The following is a 16,329-nucleotide window of genomic DNA, read 5'->3' as shown; positions in this document are numbered from 1 at the left end:
ACAAAACATCTCAAATAGTATACAAATCTAGTTTCTCCAAGTCTTTATTCCCTAAGGAAGACATCAATAATATTCCAGAAAGAATCTGGAGGGAAATCAGTGAAATTAAATTTAAGCCAAAAAGTCATCAATTCTTTAAAGAAAATAGTAATTATGATGGTTCCTGAAAGGTATAAGGAAATAGAACCTACGACCATAAAAATCTTGAAATATCAAATGCCCTTTGTTTTAATTACATTATATTAATAACAACCAAAAAGGTAATTAAAAATATTCAGTTCATGAAATGGTGAAGAGGACTCAACCCTGGTTGAATGGAAAACACAGCCAGACAACAAGAGGCCCAGCCTAGGTGCTACATTTACACACAGAGGATGCTGCCTCATTTAGATGCTGTCCTTCCATCACTGACAGCAATTTGACTTTACGGTGCTGACTCATAAGCCATGCCACTCTTCTGACTAGGCTACTGTTAGCACACTCCCATTCTTATTTGTCACTGGTTAAGTGCCCAAGCAGAATGGATCCTAACAGAGTTGACATGTAAGAAGCAAGCTGTTTAAGTGGAAGACCAGAGTGTCTTTTGAAAAATGGGACTCCTATGAATCAGTCTTAAGAGTCAATATAGAACAATAAGAGTTAATAAAGCAGAAGCCTCCCAGTGAGACATCCCTGGGTTGAATCTTGGCGATGACTATGCTAGTCTGAGAAAGTTCCTTTACCTTATAAGCTTTCTCATTTCTAAAATGAAGACAACTTAATATGCAGATTAATCGAGGTGTTGTACATAAAACACTTTACACACCAGTTGGCACATGGTATTTCAATAAATATAGTGGTATTATTATTAAAATTAGAAGTAAAAATATTAGTAATAATAAATACTCACATATCTATCTCCAAAGAAGAAAGACTATTTATTTAACCTTGGTGATTTAAAAAAAAAAACAAAAACCAAAAAAAAACCTTAAGAGTTCCCTTCGTGGTGCAGTGGAAACAAATCCGACTAGGAACCATGAGGTTGGGGGTTCGATCCCCGGCCTTGCTCAGTGGGTTAGGGATCCGGCATTGCTGTGAGCTGTGGTGTAGGTCACAGATGCGGCTCGGATCTGACGTTGCTGTGGCTGTGGTGTAGGCCGGCAGCAACAGCTCCGAATGGACCCCTGGCCTGGGAACCTCCACATGCTGCAGGTGGGGCCCTCAAAAGACAAAAGACAAAACAAAACAAACGTATTTTATTACCTACTAATACCTCTTTAAAAGGGAAAATAATAATTATATACTGTAACTTAGTTATATTTATTTATAGTCAAAATACAAAATTTTTGCATCAAGATAATCTCTGATATTAAAAGGATAAAAAGAGATTATAACCAAAAGCACACTTTTCAAGAATAATAAGGTAAGGAGTAAATATATGATTTCTGTTTTCAGTATATATCTCATACAAAACTTTTTCAACACAGCAAAGACAAGTGAATGAAGACACTTTGATATTGACATAAACTTTTACTTTATGAATAATTTTTCAAAGTCATCTACCCTTCAGAACACAAGATCCATCAGTACATGATGACCATGCCTATCTTGTTCACTATCCTTGGCACACTATAGGTTCTCAATAAACATTTATTTGCTTAATGAATAAGCCACAGATATTCATAATAATAAATACAAACATACCTAAGTTCATAAAAAATAATAAGCTACAACAAAGATCAGCATTTCCTTATTTTACGGTACCAAAACTCACTATATTAAAAAGATCACTATAACTCCTGTTAAATTCAGAGTTATTTAGGCAAATGTAATAGGAATTCAACTTTTTAAAAATGAGCTATGCAGAAATCATCAGAATCTGCAATTCAATAAACATAAAAAGCTTTAAATAGAACAAATTTGTTAGCAAAAACATGAAATGCTATTAAGAGCACATATGAAACAGATCACATCAGAGGAACAAGACCTTCCTTATGAACACAACCCTCACCTGAATACCACTTTTGGACTGACTCAATTTTAGATATATCAACAACATCTGACAGCTGTAGAAAAAAATTAAGTTCAGAAAGAAAGTAGCAAAAAAGATAACCAGAATGGGAAAAGATACAAACTTTTCCTGTTAGAATTAAATGTAAATAAAAGTAAATTCTAGGGTTAAAATTAAGTAAAAGTTATAAAATAGCCAAGGCACAGAAAGAATATTTCTTGTAACCCAAGAACCTACTATAACAACATTCACTCAACAAACAATTTGGGAGTAATGACAGGAAACTACTTTTCTTTCTGAGTTCTTTTTTTTTGCTTTTTAGGGCCACACCCTCAACATAAGGGAGGTGTGCAGTCTAGGGGTCGAATCAGAGTCACAGCTGCTGGCCTACACCACAGCCACAGCAACACCAGATCTGAGCCGAGTCTATGACCTACACCACAGCTCATAGCAACATCAGATCCTTAACCCACTGAGCAGAAGCCAGGGATCGAACCTGCAACCTCATGGTTCCTAGTCAGATTCGTTTCGGCTGTGCCACGATGGGAACTCCTTTTTTCTGAGTTCTCACAATGAATGTTATAAAGTTTTGTGATTTATAGATAAAATAAATATTCCCAATTGAGAAAAATAATAACAATTACAAAAAACCACTAAATTTAAGATTCAAATGTATCCATTTCATTTTAATAAACTAATGGCAATGCAATATTAAATCATTTACCAATGAGCAACATAAACTACTTTCCTCTTCTTTATTCCAAAAACAAAATGAACAACTATTTGTCATGTTAAGTTAAATATGGAACAATACTCTTCAATTGCACTTAAGCAATAAAATCGACATTGCTCACCATTAAAAGTATTAAAATAACTCAAAATTTCAAAGATTTTTCCTTAAGTTTTTAAAAGATTGAGTGCTTTACATTGATTAGGGCTATGGAATTTAAGGGATTATAAATATAGCTTCTAAATGTATGTAAATTTAACATTAACAAAATTATCCAAATTCTAGATAGAGAACAGTCCATTTTCAGTCCAGCTATTACCAGCTATCCTTAGACAGCAGACCTCAGGTTTTCTTCTTCAGAACAAAGCTCCATTCATTTTATAATTAAATTTGAAATATTTTAGGTAAGAACTCACTAAGGACTATTCTAAAGCATGCAATTGCCATTTTCAGGGCACAAAATAAAAATGGTTCTGAATTTTAATTCATATCTTGTTTTACCAGGACACAAAGAAAAACCAGTGACAACAACTAAAGAATTATTTTCCACCTTACTGAAGAGACATGTCGTAAAATTAAAAACCATGAACAAATCTATCTACAAAATAATTCATTTTTTATATCAAACAGCTGCAGACCCCGTAATTGAAATAATGTATCTAAGGTTACAAATGAAAAGTGTTAGGTATCATTCTTGAAGTGACAGATTAAGTTCCTAATTCAGTTAAAGTAATAGCCATATTTGTAGTTTAACATAAATTAAGACCTTAATTATATTGTGACTATTTTAAACAAAATAATAAATTCCTTTGTACCTGGGAATGTAATTTATAGCATAGCCAGGTTCATTTTCCAAACCAATCTATTTCACACTGCAGAAATACTCTGGTATAACAGTATAATGTAATTCTTGTAGAATGTTGAAAGAGGAGATTCACTAAAAGCACAGAAGAGGTTTGAAGATAAATGAAGATGCTATTCATTCAAGGGTAATTTCATCTTAGAACTATATGAAAGATGTTTCGCTCACACAGGATAGTGTATAGCCTCAAATTTAAGTGTATTTTCAGCTCAAATATAATGCTACTAGATCGATTATGTTGATACTGTATATCTAATAATGAAGAATTCTAGCCTTTTTCTGTTTAAAAAATAGACTGTCATTTTTTTCCCTCTTACTGCTATGTCTTTATTTTCTGTTTAACAGCAACAAATTTTAAAATCCTGACTGCTATTTACTTACAGTTGATATTCTAACCTGGAATCTCTCAGAACTACAGGTGTGAAATTTTAGTAAGTTAAATAGATATATTTATACTAGCAAACCATTACCCTATAAAACCATTTTACATTATGTCACTAATTACTAAAACTGACAACTCTACTAGCCACTTAATTCTATTTTGAACATACTTCATCTTCACAAATCACCTAAGACTAATTTAAATGTTTTCTACACACCATACCATTTATGTGTTGAGGGATAAATATTAATACTCAGAAGTTTTCTTTTTTTCCTTTTTTTGTCTCTTTGCTGTTTCTTTGGGCCGCTTCTGCAGCATATGGAGGTTCCCAGGCTAGGCGTCGAATTGGAGCTGTAGCCCCCGGCCTACGCCAGAGCCACAACAACGCAGGATCTGAGCCACGTCTGCATCCTACACCACAGCTCACGGCAAAGCCGGATCATTAACCCACTGAGCAAGGGCAGGGACCGAACCCGCAACCTCATGGTTCCTAGTCGGATTCGTTAACCACTGTGCCACAACGGGAACTCCCTGAGAAGTTTTCTAATCTGATAAATTCTACTGTCAACTTAAGTTCACTGTTATCTTTTCTAAAGATGACATTTTATACATTTAAATCATCCCAGGTCTTATAAGCATTTATCACCAAAATGCTTTATAATACTCCTAGTATAAAAAAGGTAATGTAAAATAACACATTCAAGCAGAAGATTTACATTCAGTGATATCAAGGAAACCTCTGCAGCCTCCACTTTGCTCATTTTAGAATACTGAAAAGGATTCACTAAATTCTCTCTGCCCCTTAGCTTTCCTTCTCCTAATCCTGAAAGTGAACACAGAAGCCTCATTTTGCAGAAAACGATCAAAGTGGAAGGGATGAACATACTTAAAAACACTAAAATTGGAGTTCCTGCTGTGGTTCAGCGGGTTAAGGATCAGGCATTGTCACTGCAGTGGCTCAGGTCACTGCTGTTGTGCGGTCTTGATCCCTGGTCTGGGAACCTCCACATGTGCAGGCACAGCCAAAAAAAGAAAAAAGAAAAAGAAATCCTGCCGAAAAAAATTGAAAATAGATAGGTGCATTCCTATCTATTGTATTTATATCTGGTTTAAACTGGCACTTAGAAACTGCATATAACCAGAAACAAGACGTTTAAAGCAAAAAACATGTATCAAGCCAAAGTGAAAATTCAAAACCATTTCTTCTAAAATTGTTCAGGTTACCTGTCCAGAGCGACCATCTGAATGACACAAGTTTATAACAGCTATAATTTCATAAACACTACTGTTTCTCTAATGCAATAGCTGACCTGCAGTCCCAAAGGAGAGATACTCCTCTCTCCTGCTCTTCCCCAATCACTACATTAGAATGTTACCATTTAACCTCAAATTAACATGTTCACCTAAAAAGCATCATTTGCGAAAAGGAAAAAGCAAGGGTCAGCTAACTGTTTATCAACAGATCTGACATGTTAGTGTTCATAGCCCAGAATTAATGGGGCCTATAAACATGCTGACTTTTTTAATGATTAAAACATATTCAACAGAAAGAAAATAGTTTTTTTCCTGCTGTGTTCCCTTCCATTTTAGGGATTAAATATTTATTCACAAAGGGTAAGAAAAAAATAAGAATATTAAATAAAATAGGGATATTTCCTTTAACCTGACCTTAAACGTTATTTGTACTTGAAGTAAAAACTGAAGAAGTAAAAAGTAAGATTACTGGAAAAAAAAAAAAAAGATTCTTCCATGCTGCATTCTAATAATCATCAATTCAAGACTCTCCAATAACTTTTACAATATTTAGATTAGGCCATACAAAAAAAAGGAAATAGGTTTCTTTTTAAGTTGGCTTCATAAATACTAAACAAAATCCTTTCTAAAATCTACTAGAAAGACATTTAAAAAAATGTATATAAATCTTTGAAGTAAAAACGTCATTAATTTAGCATTCAACATCATCTTGGAGTTCTACTGCTTTGACTTCTTTCAAAAGAATTTCCCATTTATTACCTAACTCCAACTTCATAATTACCCATAAGCTCTCAACTGAGTGACTTACACAATAAACACATTCAATAGAACTCAATTTTTTTTTTCGTTTTCAGCCACCCCACAGCATATGGAGTTCCCTATCCGACCTATGCCGCAGATGTGCCAATGCCAGATCCCCAACCCACTATGCCAGGCTGGGATTGAACCTGCATCACAGTGCTCCAGAGATGCCACCAATCCTATTGTAGGATCCCAGAGTAGGAACTCCTACGTGCTGAATTTTAAAACAAACCTTATTCATTATTATTAAAATAAATGTTGTTTGAATTAAAGCATTCTATATTAACAAATTTTAGGTATGGAATGAAAGAATGATTATAAACTCTTAATGCTTATACAAATTCAAATGTGTCCAAAAATAATTCTTACACCTAACTTTAATTTGGTGTTTTTAGGCAATATAAAGCCTACAAGCCTCCACTGTTCCTGCTGACACTGATTGTGTCCTTCTGTCAAAGAATCAGGAGAGAAGGAAATAGTAATCAACATTTACTGCATATTTACAATATGCCAGATGATTTCTAAATGCTTTTACATATGTGTGTGTGATATTATTTTTTAATACACTCAATCCTCATGAAACCCAGTAGGATAACTTACATCTTCGTGTTACAGATCAGGAAACTTGAAACAAAGAGTAACGTTTAAGGTACTAGGAACAGAGACCAACTACCCATTTCATTTGTGGAATCTGCTATAAAAGACAACATATACTGTAAAGACATAAACTTCTTGAAGAAAAGTCAAATAAAACATTTTCTACAGAAAACACTGAAGTTCATATATACAGCTCATACTATATTTCTAGACATGTGATATCCAATATAAGCTACACATGGCTACTGAGTACCTGAAATGTGACAGGCACAAACTGAGATGTGCTATAAGTGTAAAATACATATCAGATTTTGAACTCAGGGAGTTCCTGTCGTGTCTCAGTGGTTAACGAATCCGACTAGGAACCACGAGGTTTCGGGTTCGATCCCTGGTCTTGCTCAGTGGGTTAAGGATCTGGTGTTGCCGTGAGCTGTGGCGTAGGCCAGCAGCAACAGCTCCAATTGGACCCCTGGCCTGGGAACCTCAATATGCCGCAGGAGTGGCTTTAGAAAAGACAAAAAAAAAGACCATGAACTCAATATAAAAAAAGACATCCCATTAATAAATTCTCTATTGATCACATGTTAAAATGATAATATTTGATAATATAAAATAAAATATATTAATTTCACCTGTTTCTTTTTACTTCTTTCAGTGGAGCTACTAGAAAATTTTAAACTACATATGTGGGCAACATTATAGACATTGTATATATGTCGGACAGTTGGTTTAGGTTTAGGGGATGAGAGATAGTAACAGAATTGTTATCAAACTTCTTTTCACAATCAATACAAGATTCAAAGTAGAAGTATCATTATGAAACAGAAGATTTCTCTTCCCTGTGCTTGTGTATGTATAATACTGTGTGTGCATATCGTGTATATATATACAAACACATTGCTCATGAGAACCAGAGGAACACACTACTCTATTACTTCACGACATCCAACATAACGAGACTACTTTATAACTAGGCAAACATTTCAGGTAATACCAATACTGTGTGCATGAGAGAAGGAAAGTAAATATAAGAGGAAATAATAGCCATGAAGAGAAAAATTTATTTTCTTTTAAACTGAAATCATAAAGGTTCCTTTAACCCCCTTCCCTCCCGCCCCTGAAAATCTAATCACTTAGTTTCAGGAATATAATAAATGTTAAGTCCATGGGGTAAGTAAAATTTAAATTTCCTGATGGTTTAACTGACAGACTATTAAAATATCTGATGCTTGGTATCTGGTATCTTCTAGAAAATATCCAGTTTATGGATACCTGTCACATTGTTTTGATCAATTTTATACATTTAACTGATTCTTCTAAATGGATACTGGTCCACTATACAGAAGAAAATTACTCCATAAAGTTTACATCAGATATCTAGAAAAGTCACATTTATAGTCATGGCTACTATCAGCTGTCAAGTCAAAGAATATTGAAGAAAACCAAGAAATTTTAATATATACTGGTTAATTTATCATCTAAGTGACATATGTGGATAACAAAAAAATTAAAACGGTTAGGCAAAATTCTGCATTTTAAAAGGTTATTTCCTGGTTTTATTTTTAATTGCAACTATGATTTGAGATGCCATGGTAAGAAAGTAAATTAATAGGAATTATAAAAACAGATTACTAAATAAGATATACACTTAGGTTTCTTTTTTCTTTCCTTCCCCAGATTATTTAAAATGTTAACTTTTTTTTTAATGGTAGTAAACTAATATCTTGGTTTGTGCTGAAAACTAGTTAAACCATCTATTCTAGGGTTGACACCATTTACATTGGGGGCTGGATAATTCTTTGCTGTGAAGGGTATGTTGGGGGCACTGTAAGATGTTTAACAGCATCTCTGGCATCTACTCAAGAGACACCAAAAGCAGCCTCCCCAATTGTTGTGAGAATCAAAAATGTCTAGGAGTTCCCATCGTGGCACAGCGGAAACGAATCCGACTAGGAACCATGAGGTTGCAGGTTCGATCCCTGGCCTCGCTCAGTGGGTTAAAGATCTGGCGTTGCCGTGAGCTGTGGTGTAGGTCACAGACTCAGCTCGGATCTGGCTTTGCTGTGGCTCTGGCGTAGGCCAGCAGCAACAGCTCTGATTAGACCCCTAGCCTGGGAACCTCCATATGCTGCGGGTACAGCCCTAAAAAGACCAAAGACAAAAAAAAAAAAAGAAAAAAAAAAAGAAATCTAAACACCGTCCAGTGTCCACTGTGGGGTAATCCTCCCTCAATTAAGAACCACTGGTCTATTCCTACCTGAAATAACCCTCCTATTTGGTGAAAATTACTTCAGTACTTCCTAAACTACTATTCTTTAGTTTTAGAGGCTCTTCACAGGGGATCCCAAATAGCACAAACAAACATTACACAAACATTATACAGAGTGACCTGGGTACATTTTTACTTACGTGTGCACTAAAATATTTTCTGGAGAAATATTCCATAGCTTTTATGGGAGCCTAAAAAAGTTATCCCAAAAATGGTAACTAAAAAAGGGCTAAGAATTAGTGCTTAACTAAAATATTCACTGTTCCCTGAAGCCATCTTTTCAAAAACATAAAGATTTAAGATACTATTTCATACACAGCAAACAATTTACTTGTGCTATCAGTTATCAAGCAAAATTGCTTTTACCACACTTACAAACCCTTCATTCAACAAATATTTACTGAGTACATTTTTACACTAGGCACTATATCATCAATATTTGAAAACTAAACTTAAATTCCATATCCCTTACCCTGACCAAAAAAAAAAAAAAAAAAAAAAAAGGCAGCATTTATTAAATATAACCAACTGAGAATTTCTGCTTCTCAAAAGTTAACCTAAGAAAGAAAATATACTAGCTATAATACTACTGTCTAAAGATATAGTAAATATATTCTTGGTAAAAATATATAAAATAAATCTTCTATATAAAGAAACTTAAACATACTCATACAAATAAATTATTGTCCAAACACATTTCTTTCCATCTTTTCCTTCTTGCCTTGCCTTAAACAAAATTAAAATGTACTGAATGACATACTATGTGTATCAGACACAGTTATTAAGCCCAGAGGACACCAAGTTGAATTAAATAAAAAAAGATGACCGAGTGCCTAGCATCGTGCTTAGAAATGCAGCAAAAGTAGTCCCTTTTCTTCCTTTTCTTTCTGTTCTCAAGAAGTTCACAATCTTATCTTCAACAAATGTCACGTTTTAGATTTCTCTTTTAAGTTATATTTTAGGTGCTGCACCATAAAATCCTCTTCGTGATTCAAACTATGTTAGCTAACCAAGTAAACAGACGCTAAATATGCAGAATGTCTGAATAAATTCCATAGTCTACAAAAACACTTCTCTCTTTTTAAAGCAAACAATCCAAGTATCCTATTCTTACAGTGAAGAAACTTTACAGGGCCACTAATCTTTTGGATTACAGTACTGTGATATATAACTTGAAGAGCTATTACATTCAATAAGTGATCTGGGGATAATAGACACTAATGTAATCAATATTTATATAAGGAATGGCTGGAGAAGAATATGTCTATTTTATGATTATCAAATGGATTAAGGCTAGAATAAGTACAATGAGAGAATGATGGTTAAAACTATATGGTGAGTAAATCTTTATAAATAAGTCAGAAAATAATTTTGTACCTATAAATGAATATATCATCCCAAATAATCAATACCATCATATCAAGCCAAAAGCAAAATAACTAATAGAGAATGCACCTAAAAGTGATATTTACAAAAAGAATGAATAATGAAGATTTTTGTATCTATTTATACAGACAACAATTATCTGAATAATATTACATAACAAAATTATACTTCACAGAAGAGATGTCATATTGATAATGATAAATCACATAAAAATTTTCAACATACAATATCAGGCTGGAGAGGAAAAAAACTGCAACTCAAAATTTAAAAATATTACATTATTTACATATTTACCTGCACAGCAAGAGAAGCTGCATTATCAGAAAGCAAAATTTGCTCCCCTGTGGAAATACAATGAAAAGTCTTCGTCAAAAGCATGACTGCTAAACAAGTAAAATACATTTATAAATGTTTTTATTAAAAAAAAAAAACTATTCCTATTTCTAAAAAAGAAAATGTAATCATGAAGTTCTATATAATTCCCCTGTGCGTCTAATTTTGATTAAATTATCACAGTATGTAAATAACAATGAAACAAGACTGTTTGCTCTAAAACTATTTGATCAGCAATATATAATTAAAATCGCTCACTGAAAAACAAATTCATCGTTCAAGTTTTCAAGAAATAGTCCTCTTCTTTCCATTAAAATTAAGTAAAATAGTATCTCTGCCCAAACCTCTCTAGTTAAAAGTAAAAGCATTCAAAATCATATAAAGGCAGCTTACAGTTAATATTGCACAGTGTGTCTAGGTCTGTCACACAAAAGAAAGATGACAAGTTCGCTGCAATAAAAATTCCATGCTTAGAAGACTAGGGCTGCTGCCTATTAGTCTTCATTACTTTGCAGTCTTCTGACAACTGTAGCAGGCTGCTGAGCCCCAAATGGGGTCCATAATGTGATCTGATGATATATGAAGAGCTGCTAAAGGGAGCCTGAACCATCCTAGCCTATACATTTTAACAGTTCCTTTTTACTGAGAGCCCACTTTACCACAGGACTTCAAAAATCTGCTGTGTCAGCTATTGGTGCAGTAAATCTGCCAACTGCTCCTGCAACCACATCATTTTACACTGCCTACAGCAGCCAATATAATGAGTCAATAATAAACTAAGGACCTTATTGGCCATGAATAGTTGGTTTATACTGGCAGATACAAGTTTAGGTAAAACCTTCTAGACAAATTACAGAAGAAAATCCCTTTTTTATGTTTTATGTTCTCTTTGCAGTAAATTATGTTATTGAAGGGTGTTTTTGGCAATAAATATATTTTGATACAAAGCCATTTTTAACTGAGAAAAGTACCTACCTTTCAGCTGCTGATATAATGTAGCATTTTCAGGCCAAGGTTCTGCAGCTGTGGAAATACAGCCATGACATTAGGCACATGAGGCAAAAACATACCAATAACCAAGCAAATTAATAATCACATATATTTGTCTAGAACATTTAAAGCCAATGTCAAATATACCTTAAATATGGCAACTAGTCACACTACTTTAGATTTTCTAGGAACAGGCTAGAAAACTTATTTTAAAGGAATGCCTGATGGCAATCTGATTTTTTTCATGGGGAGGATGTGGAAGACATCTCACCCAATTAAAAGTGAAAATTTTAAACATAAAACAGCATATGTGCTATTATTACTTTAGTCTCCTTCAAACACAGAAATATCCAAAATGCTACTCACACATATAAAAAGATACTGAATTTAGGTTCACTATCAAAAATAAAAGTGAAACAATATTTATATTTTACTGTAAGCATTTAATAAAGTGAATTTTCAAAACACAACACTGTATATGAAAGAATCAAATATATATGTATCAGGCTATGCATCTTTCCTTACAAGCTGGTAGTATTTAAACAGAGGAATCCTGTTGTAGTCTGTATTTCATTGCCTTGACCATCTCACAAAAACAAAGGGAAGTAACATGATGAAGCAGTAAGTATCTACAAAGTGAAATAAAGCTAGTAAAGCTAACTTTAGGCCTGAAGCCAGGCTTGACCTTGACTCTTAACCTCTCATCGAGAGAAGACTCCAGCTACAAAGAGAATACCAGCAACCTACCAGTGCTTGGAAAAAGTACTAGATCTGAATTCTGTCTAATCAACTGCACTTAAGAAGCAATGCCTCCACTGCCACAACACACAGGAAATCATCTGCTGAATTCTTCTTTGTGAAAGCCATAAAATAAAACATCAGCATCAGCAATTCTAACACTCTAACTGAATCTACTCTCAGCAAGAATGTCAAATATATCAATTTGATAATAATTGGTATTTTTCTTACTGTGTTTAAACTAATACAGTCTCTGTGACAGAGCAACAGATTATTTTAATATACACTTCTATGTGGTTTTTTAAAAAAAATTTATATACATGAATTTTTTTTTTCTTAAGACCGTTTAAGATGAACTAAAATAGTCTTAGGTGTGGGAAGGAGGGGTGGACCCTTAATTTGTTTTTACTTCCACTTTAGAATGTAAAAAAAAAAAACGTTAGCATTATTATGAATTATAAATGCCACTTTTGGTTTGGTTTGGGATACACTAAATTAAACAAACTCATACTTAGGGATAATACCATGAAATTATCAAGCAAATAATGGACCATACATAGTTCTGTACACTGTTACCCACAATATTACAGAACCTCCCTCGACTTACTGTGGAGCTACATCCTGATAAACACACTGTAAACTGAAAATATTTTAAGTTGAAAATGCACTGCATACATCTTACCTACCGAGCATCACAGCCTGGCCTCACCTACCTTAAATGTGCTCAGAGAACTTATGTTAGCTTACCAATGGGAAAGTCATCTAACACAAAGCCTATTTTATAATAAAGTGCTGAATATCTCAAGAAATTTTTTGAATACTGTACTGGATGTGAAAAACAATGGTTTTCTGGGTACAGGATAGTTGTTAAGTGTATCGGTTGTTTACCCTTGTGATTTCGTAACTAACTTCCTGACTGACTGGGAGCTGTAGCTCCCTGCTACTGCCCAGCATCAAGAGTATCTCACCATATATCACCAGCCCAGGTACAGATAAAAATTCGCAATTTCCAGTTTCCATTGAATGTGTATCACTCTTGCACCATCGTAAAGTTGGAAAATTGCAAGTCAAACCATTGAGATAGAGATCGTCTACATACATATACGTAAAGGTTACCAAATTTCAACTTGAACACCAAAAAGGTAGTGCAACTAAGTATCTATATGTCACTGTAAACTTTTTAACTAAGTAAAATTTCAGTAAGAACCCATTTATCCTGCTTAGCATTTTTCAAATAAAAATCAAGGAAACAAAAACAAGCTGACATCAGCAAATTTCTCAAAACTAACCGTTTAGGAAAAACTGGTCAGCACACCTACACTGTTTACATGAGAAACAACACAATGAGACTCATTCTGTTAAGATCTATATCATCAGAGATTCAATTATATGCATTATATTAATCTTATTAAAGCAACAAAGCATAGGAATAAAATTTACAAAAGTTTTAAAGATACTGAAATAAAGTTCCTTGAGGGTACAAGTGTGTCATATGCAACCGTGTATACCACACTGCGCCATGTTTTGCATACAGCTGGTGTTCATTAATTGTGAATGGAAAGAAAGAAAAGAGATATTTAATTAAACCTACCACTCAATTCCTTAAACATTCTGACTAATCAGTTTTACTGAACCTAATACTATCAATTATGTTAAAGTAATAGGGTGTTCTAATTAAATATTCTGGTGATTTTAACTTTTAGTTAACTATTTTGTGTACATACTAGACAAGAATTACAAATTTTAAAGAGAATAACATATTTAGCATTAAATATATGCTGAATATAATGTAAGTGTTCTTTGTTAAATTAGAATCTACATCACTCTTCTGCAATGTCACAGAATTCTCACATGAATAAGAACTTAAGTGTTCTGTAATTCCAGTCAAAAGTTCAGTTATCATCATCTCCATGGATTTTCCTGATCTAACATGACATATGCAAAACAAACCTTACAACATATTACCTGACTGTAAATAAGAATATAGAAGTTACCTACAAATACTAAAAGCTCTGTTATTAAGAACCTAAATCTAGAAGTAGATGTGACACAGAGTGTATTCTCCTTGATCCAAGATACAAACTATAAGAGTTCCCTGGTGATCTAGTGTTTAAGGATGATCTGGTGTTGTCACCACTGTGGCAGAGTCAATCCTTGACCCAGGAACTTTCTTTCACATGCTATGGGTGCAACCAAAAAAAAAAAAAAAGAAAAAAGAAAAAAGAAAGAAAGAAAAAAGATACAAACCATGTTCCAACTCAGAATTTTTTTTTTTTTTTTTTGCTTTTTAGGGCCGCACCTGTGGCATATGGAAGTTCCCAGGCTGGGGGTCAAATCAGAGCTACAGCTGCCAGCCTACACCACAGCGATGCCAGATCCAAGCCACGTCTGTGGCCTACACCACAGCTCACAGCAACACTTAACCCACTGAGTGATGTCAGGAATTGAACCCACATCCTCATGGATCCTAGTCGGGTTCATTAACCACTGAGCCATGAAGGGAACTCCCCCGCAGTCAGAAAGTATTATTAACAATAAATTCTCAGAAAGTAACTGCCAAAACATTTGATGTTATCTTCACAAACAGAATCTGTTGTTTAAAAAGAAAGCAGTTCCCTGGTGGCCCAGTGGGCTAAAGATCCCATACTGTCACTGCTATGGCTCTGGTTACTGCCAGGGTGCAGGTTCAATCCCTGGCCTGGGAACTCCCACATGCCACAAGCATAGCCAAAAGCGGGGGAGGGGTGGAGAGAAAGCAAGTAGGCTGATATAAACTATATAACCATACTATTTTAGCTGCCTTCTAGATTTCCACTGCATCCATTGACCAGGAAGCAAGAAATGGCAGAGTATGCAGGGAATGCCTGGCTGCCTATTTCACCCAGGAGCAGCTCAGAGTATATAAACATCACTGATTTAAGTATATCACCTATATGAACCAGCTTAAATAATTACATTTAAGCATGACATTGGAGAAGAAATGGTTGGCATGTTATTCAATACAGACTACAGTGAAAATCCTAAGTTGTGTGGCATGGCAATGTATCTACAAATCAACCATGCAGGTATCTTTCTAGGAAATGAGCCTTTATAAGTCCATGAATCATGAACATTATCCACACATAACAAAGTAAAAGCCTATTCCTTGGTTTGGGTAATATTAATGCCTTTTCATTGAGAATATGCCTCTCAGGGGGAAGAAGGACTCCAAAAATAAAATTTCTCTCCACTCCTCTTTGCCAAGGTCAAGAAAATCAATACCCACCCTTGTCCTGATCATATGTAAAAGGGAGGAATATTAAGAATTCAAAATTATAGTATTAACAATAGACCTTAAAAATCTGTAGCATTTAGGAGTTCCTGTCGTGGCTCAGTGGAAACAAATCTGACTAGTATCCATGGGGTCGCAAGTTCAATCCCTGGCCTCACTCACAGTGGGTTAAGGATCTGGCGTTACCATGAACTATGGTGTAGGTCAAAGATGCGGCTTGAATCTGGCATTGCTGTGGCGTGGTGTAGGCCAGCAGCTATAGCTCCAGCTGAAGCCCTAGCCTGGGAACCTCCATATGCCATGGGTATGGCGCTAAAAAGACCAAAAAAAAAAAAAAAAATTTGTACCATTTAATCGTTATCAAATTACCCATGACATTTTTCACAGAACTAGAATAATCCAAAAATTTATATGGAACCATAAAAGATCCAGAATGGCCAAAACAATTCTGGAAAAAAAAAAAAAAAAAACACAAAGCAGGAGGCATAACTCTCCCAGACTTCAGACAATATTACAAAACTACAGAAATCAAAACAGTGTGGTACTGGTACAAAAACCAACATTTAGCATACGGATGGCCAGCACAGAATAGACAGCCTAGAAATAAACCCAAACACCCCAGTCAATCTTCAACAAAAGAGGAAAGAATATACAAAATGAGAAAAAAAATTCTCAGCAAGGGGTACTAAAACCGGTGGATAGGTCCCTAAAAATCAATGAAACTAG

At 34.5% G+C, this 16,329-nt stretch overlaps 1 protein-coding gene across 3 annotated transcripts in view; it reads right to left on the bottom strand.

The window, feature by feature from the left end:
* MTX2 (metaxin 2) overlaps positions 1-16,329 on the bottom strand; it is a 77,693-nt gene that overhangs the window by 34,506 nt on the left and 26,858 nt on the right. For 2 of the 3 annotated variants that reach the window (XM_021074719.1, NM_001044541.1), the window contains 2 exon segments: positions 11,580-11,627; positions 10,566-10,612 (listed from right to left, as the gene is read on the bottom strand). The exons of the other annotated variant lie outside the window; for it this stretch is intronic. In XM_021074719.1, coding sequence (XP_020930378.1) covers positions 10,566-10,612; positions 11,580-11,627 — 95 coding nt within the window. 3 annotated transcript variants of the gene reach the window in all.

This window comes from Sus scrofa, chromosome 15, assembly GCF_000003025.6.
Source record: "Sus scrofa isolate TJ Tabasco breed Duroc chromosome 15, Sscrofa11.1, whole genome shotgun sequence".
Taxonomy (NCBI): domain Eukaryota; kingdom Metazoa; phylum Chordata; class Mammalia; order Artiodactyla; family Suidae; genus Sus; species Sus scrofa.
This window is presented reverse-complemented; position numbering and strand designations above follow the sequence as displayed.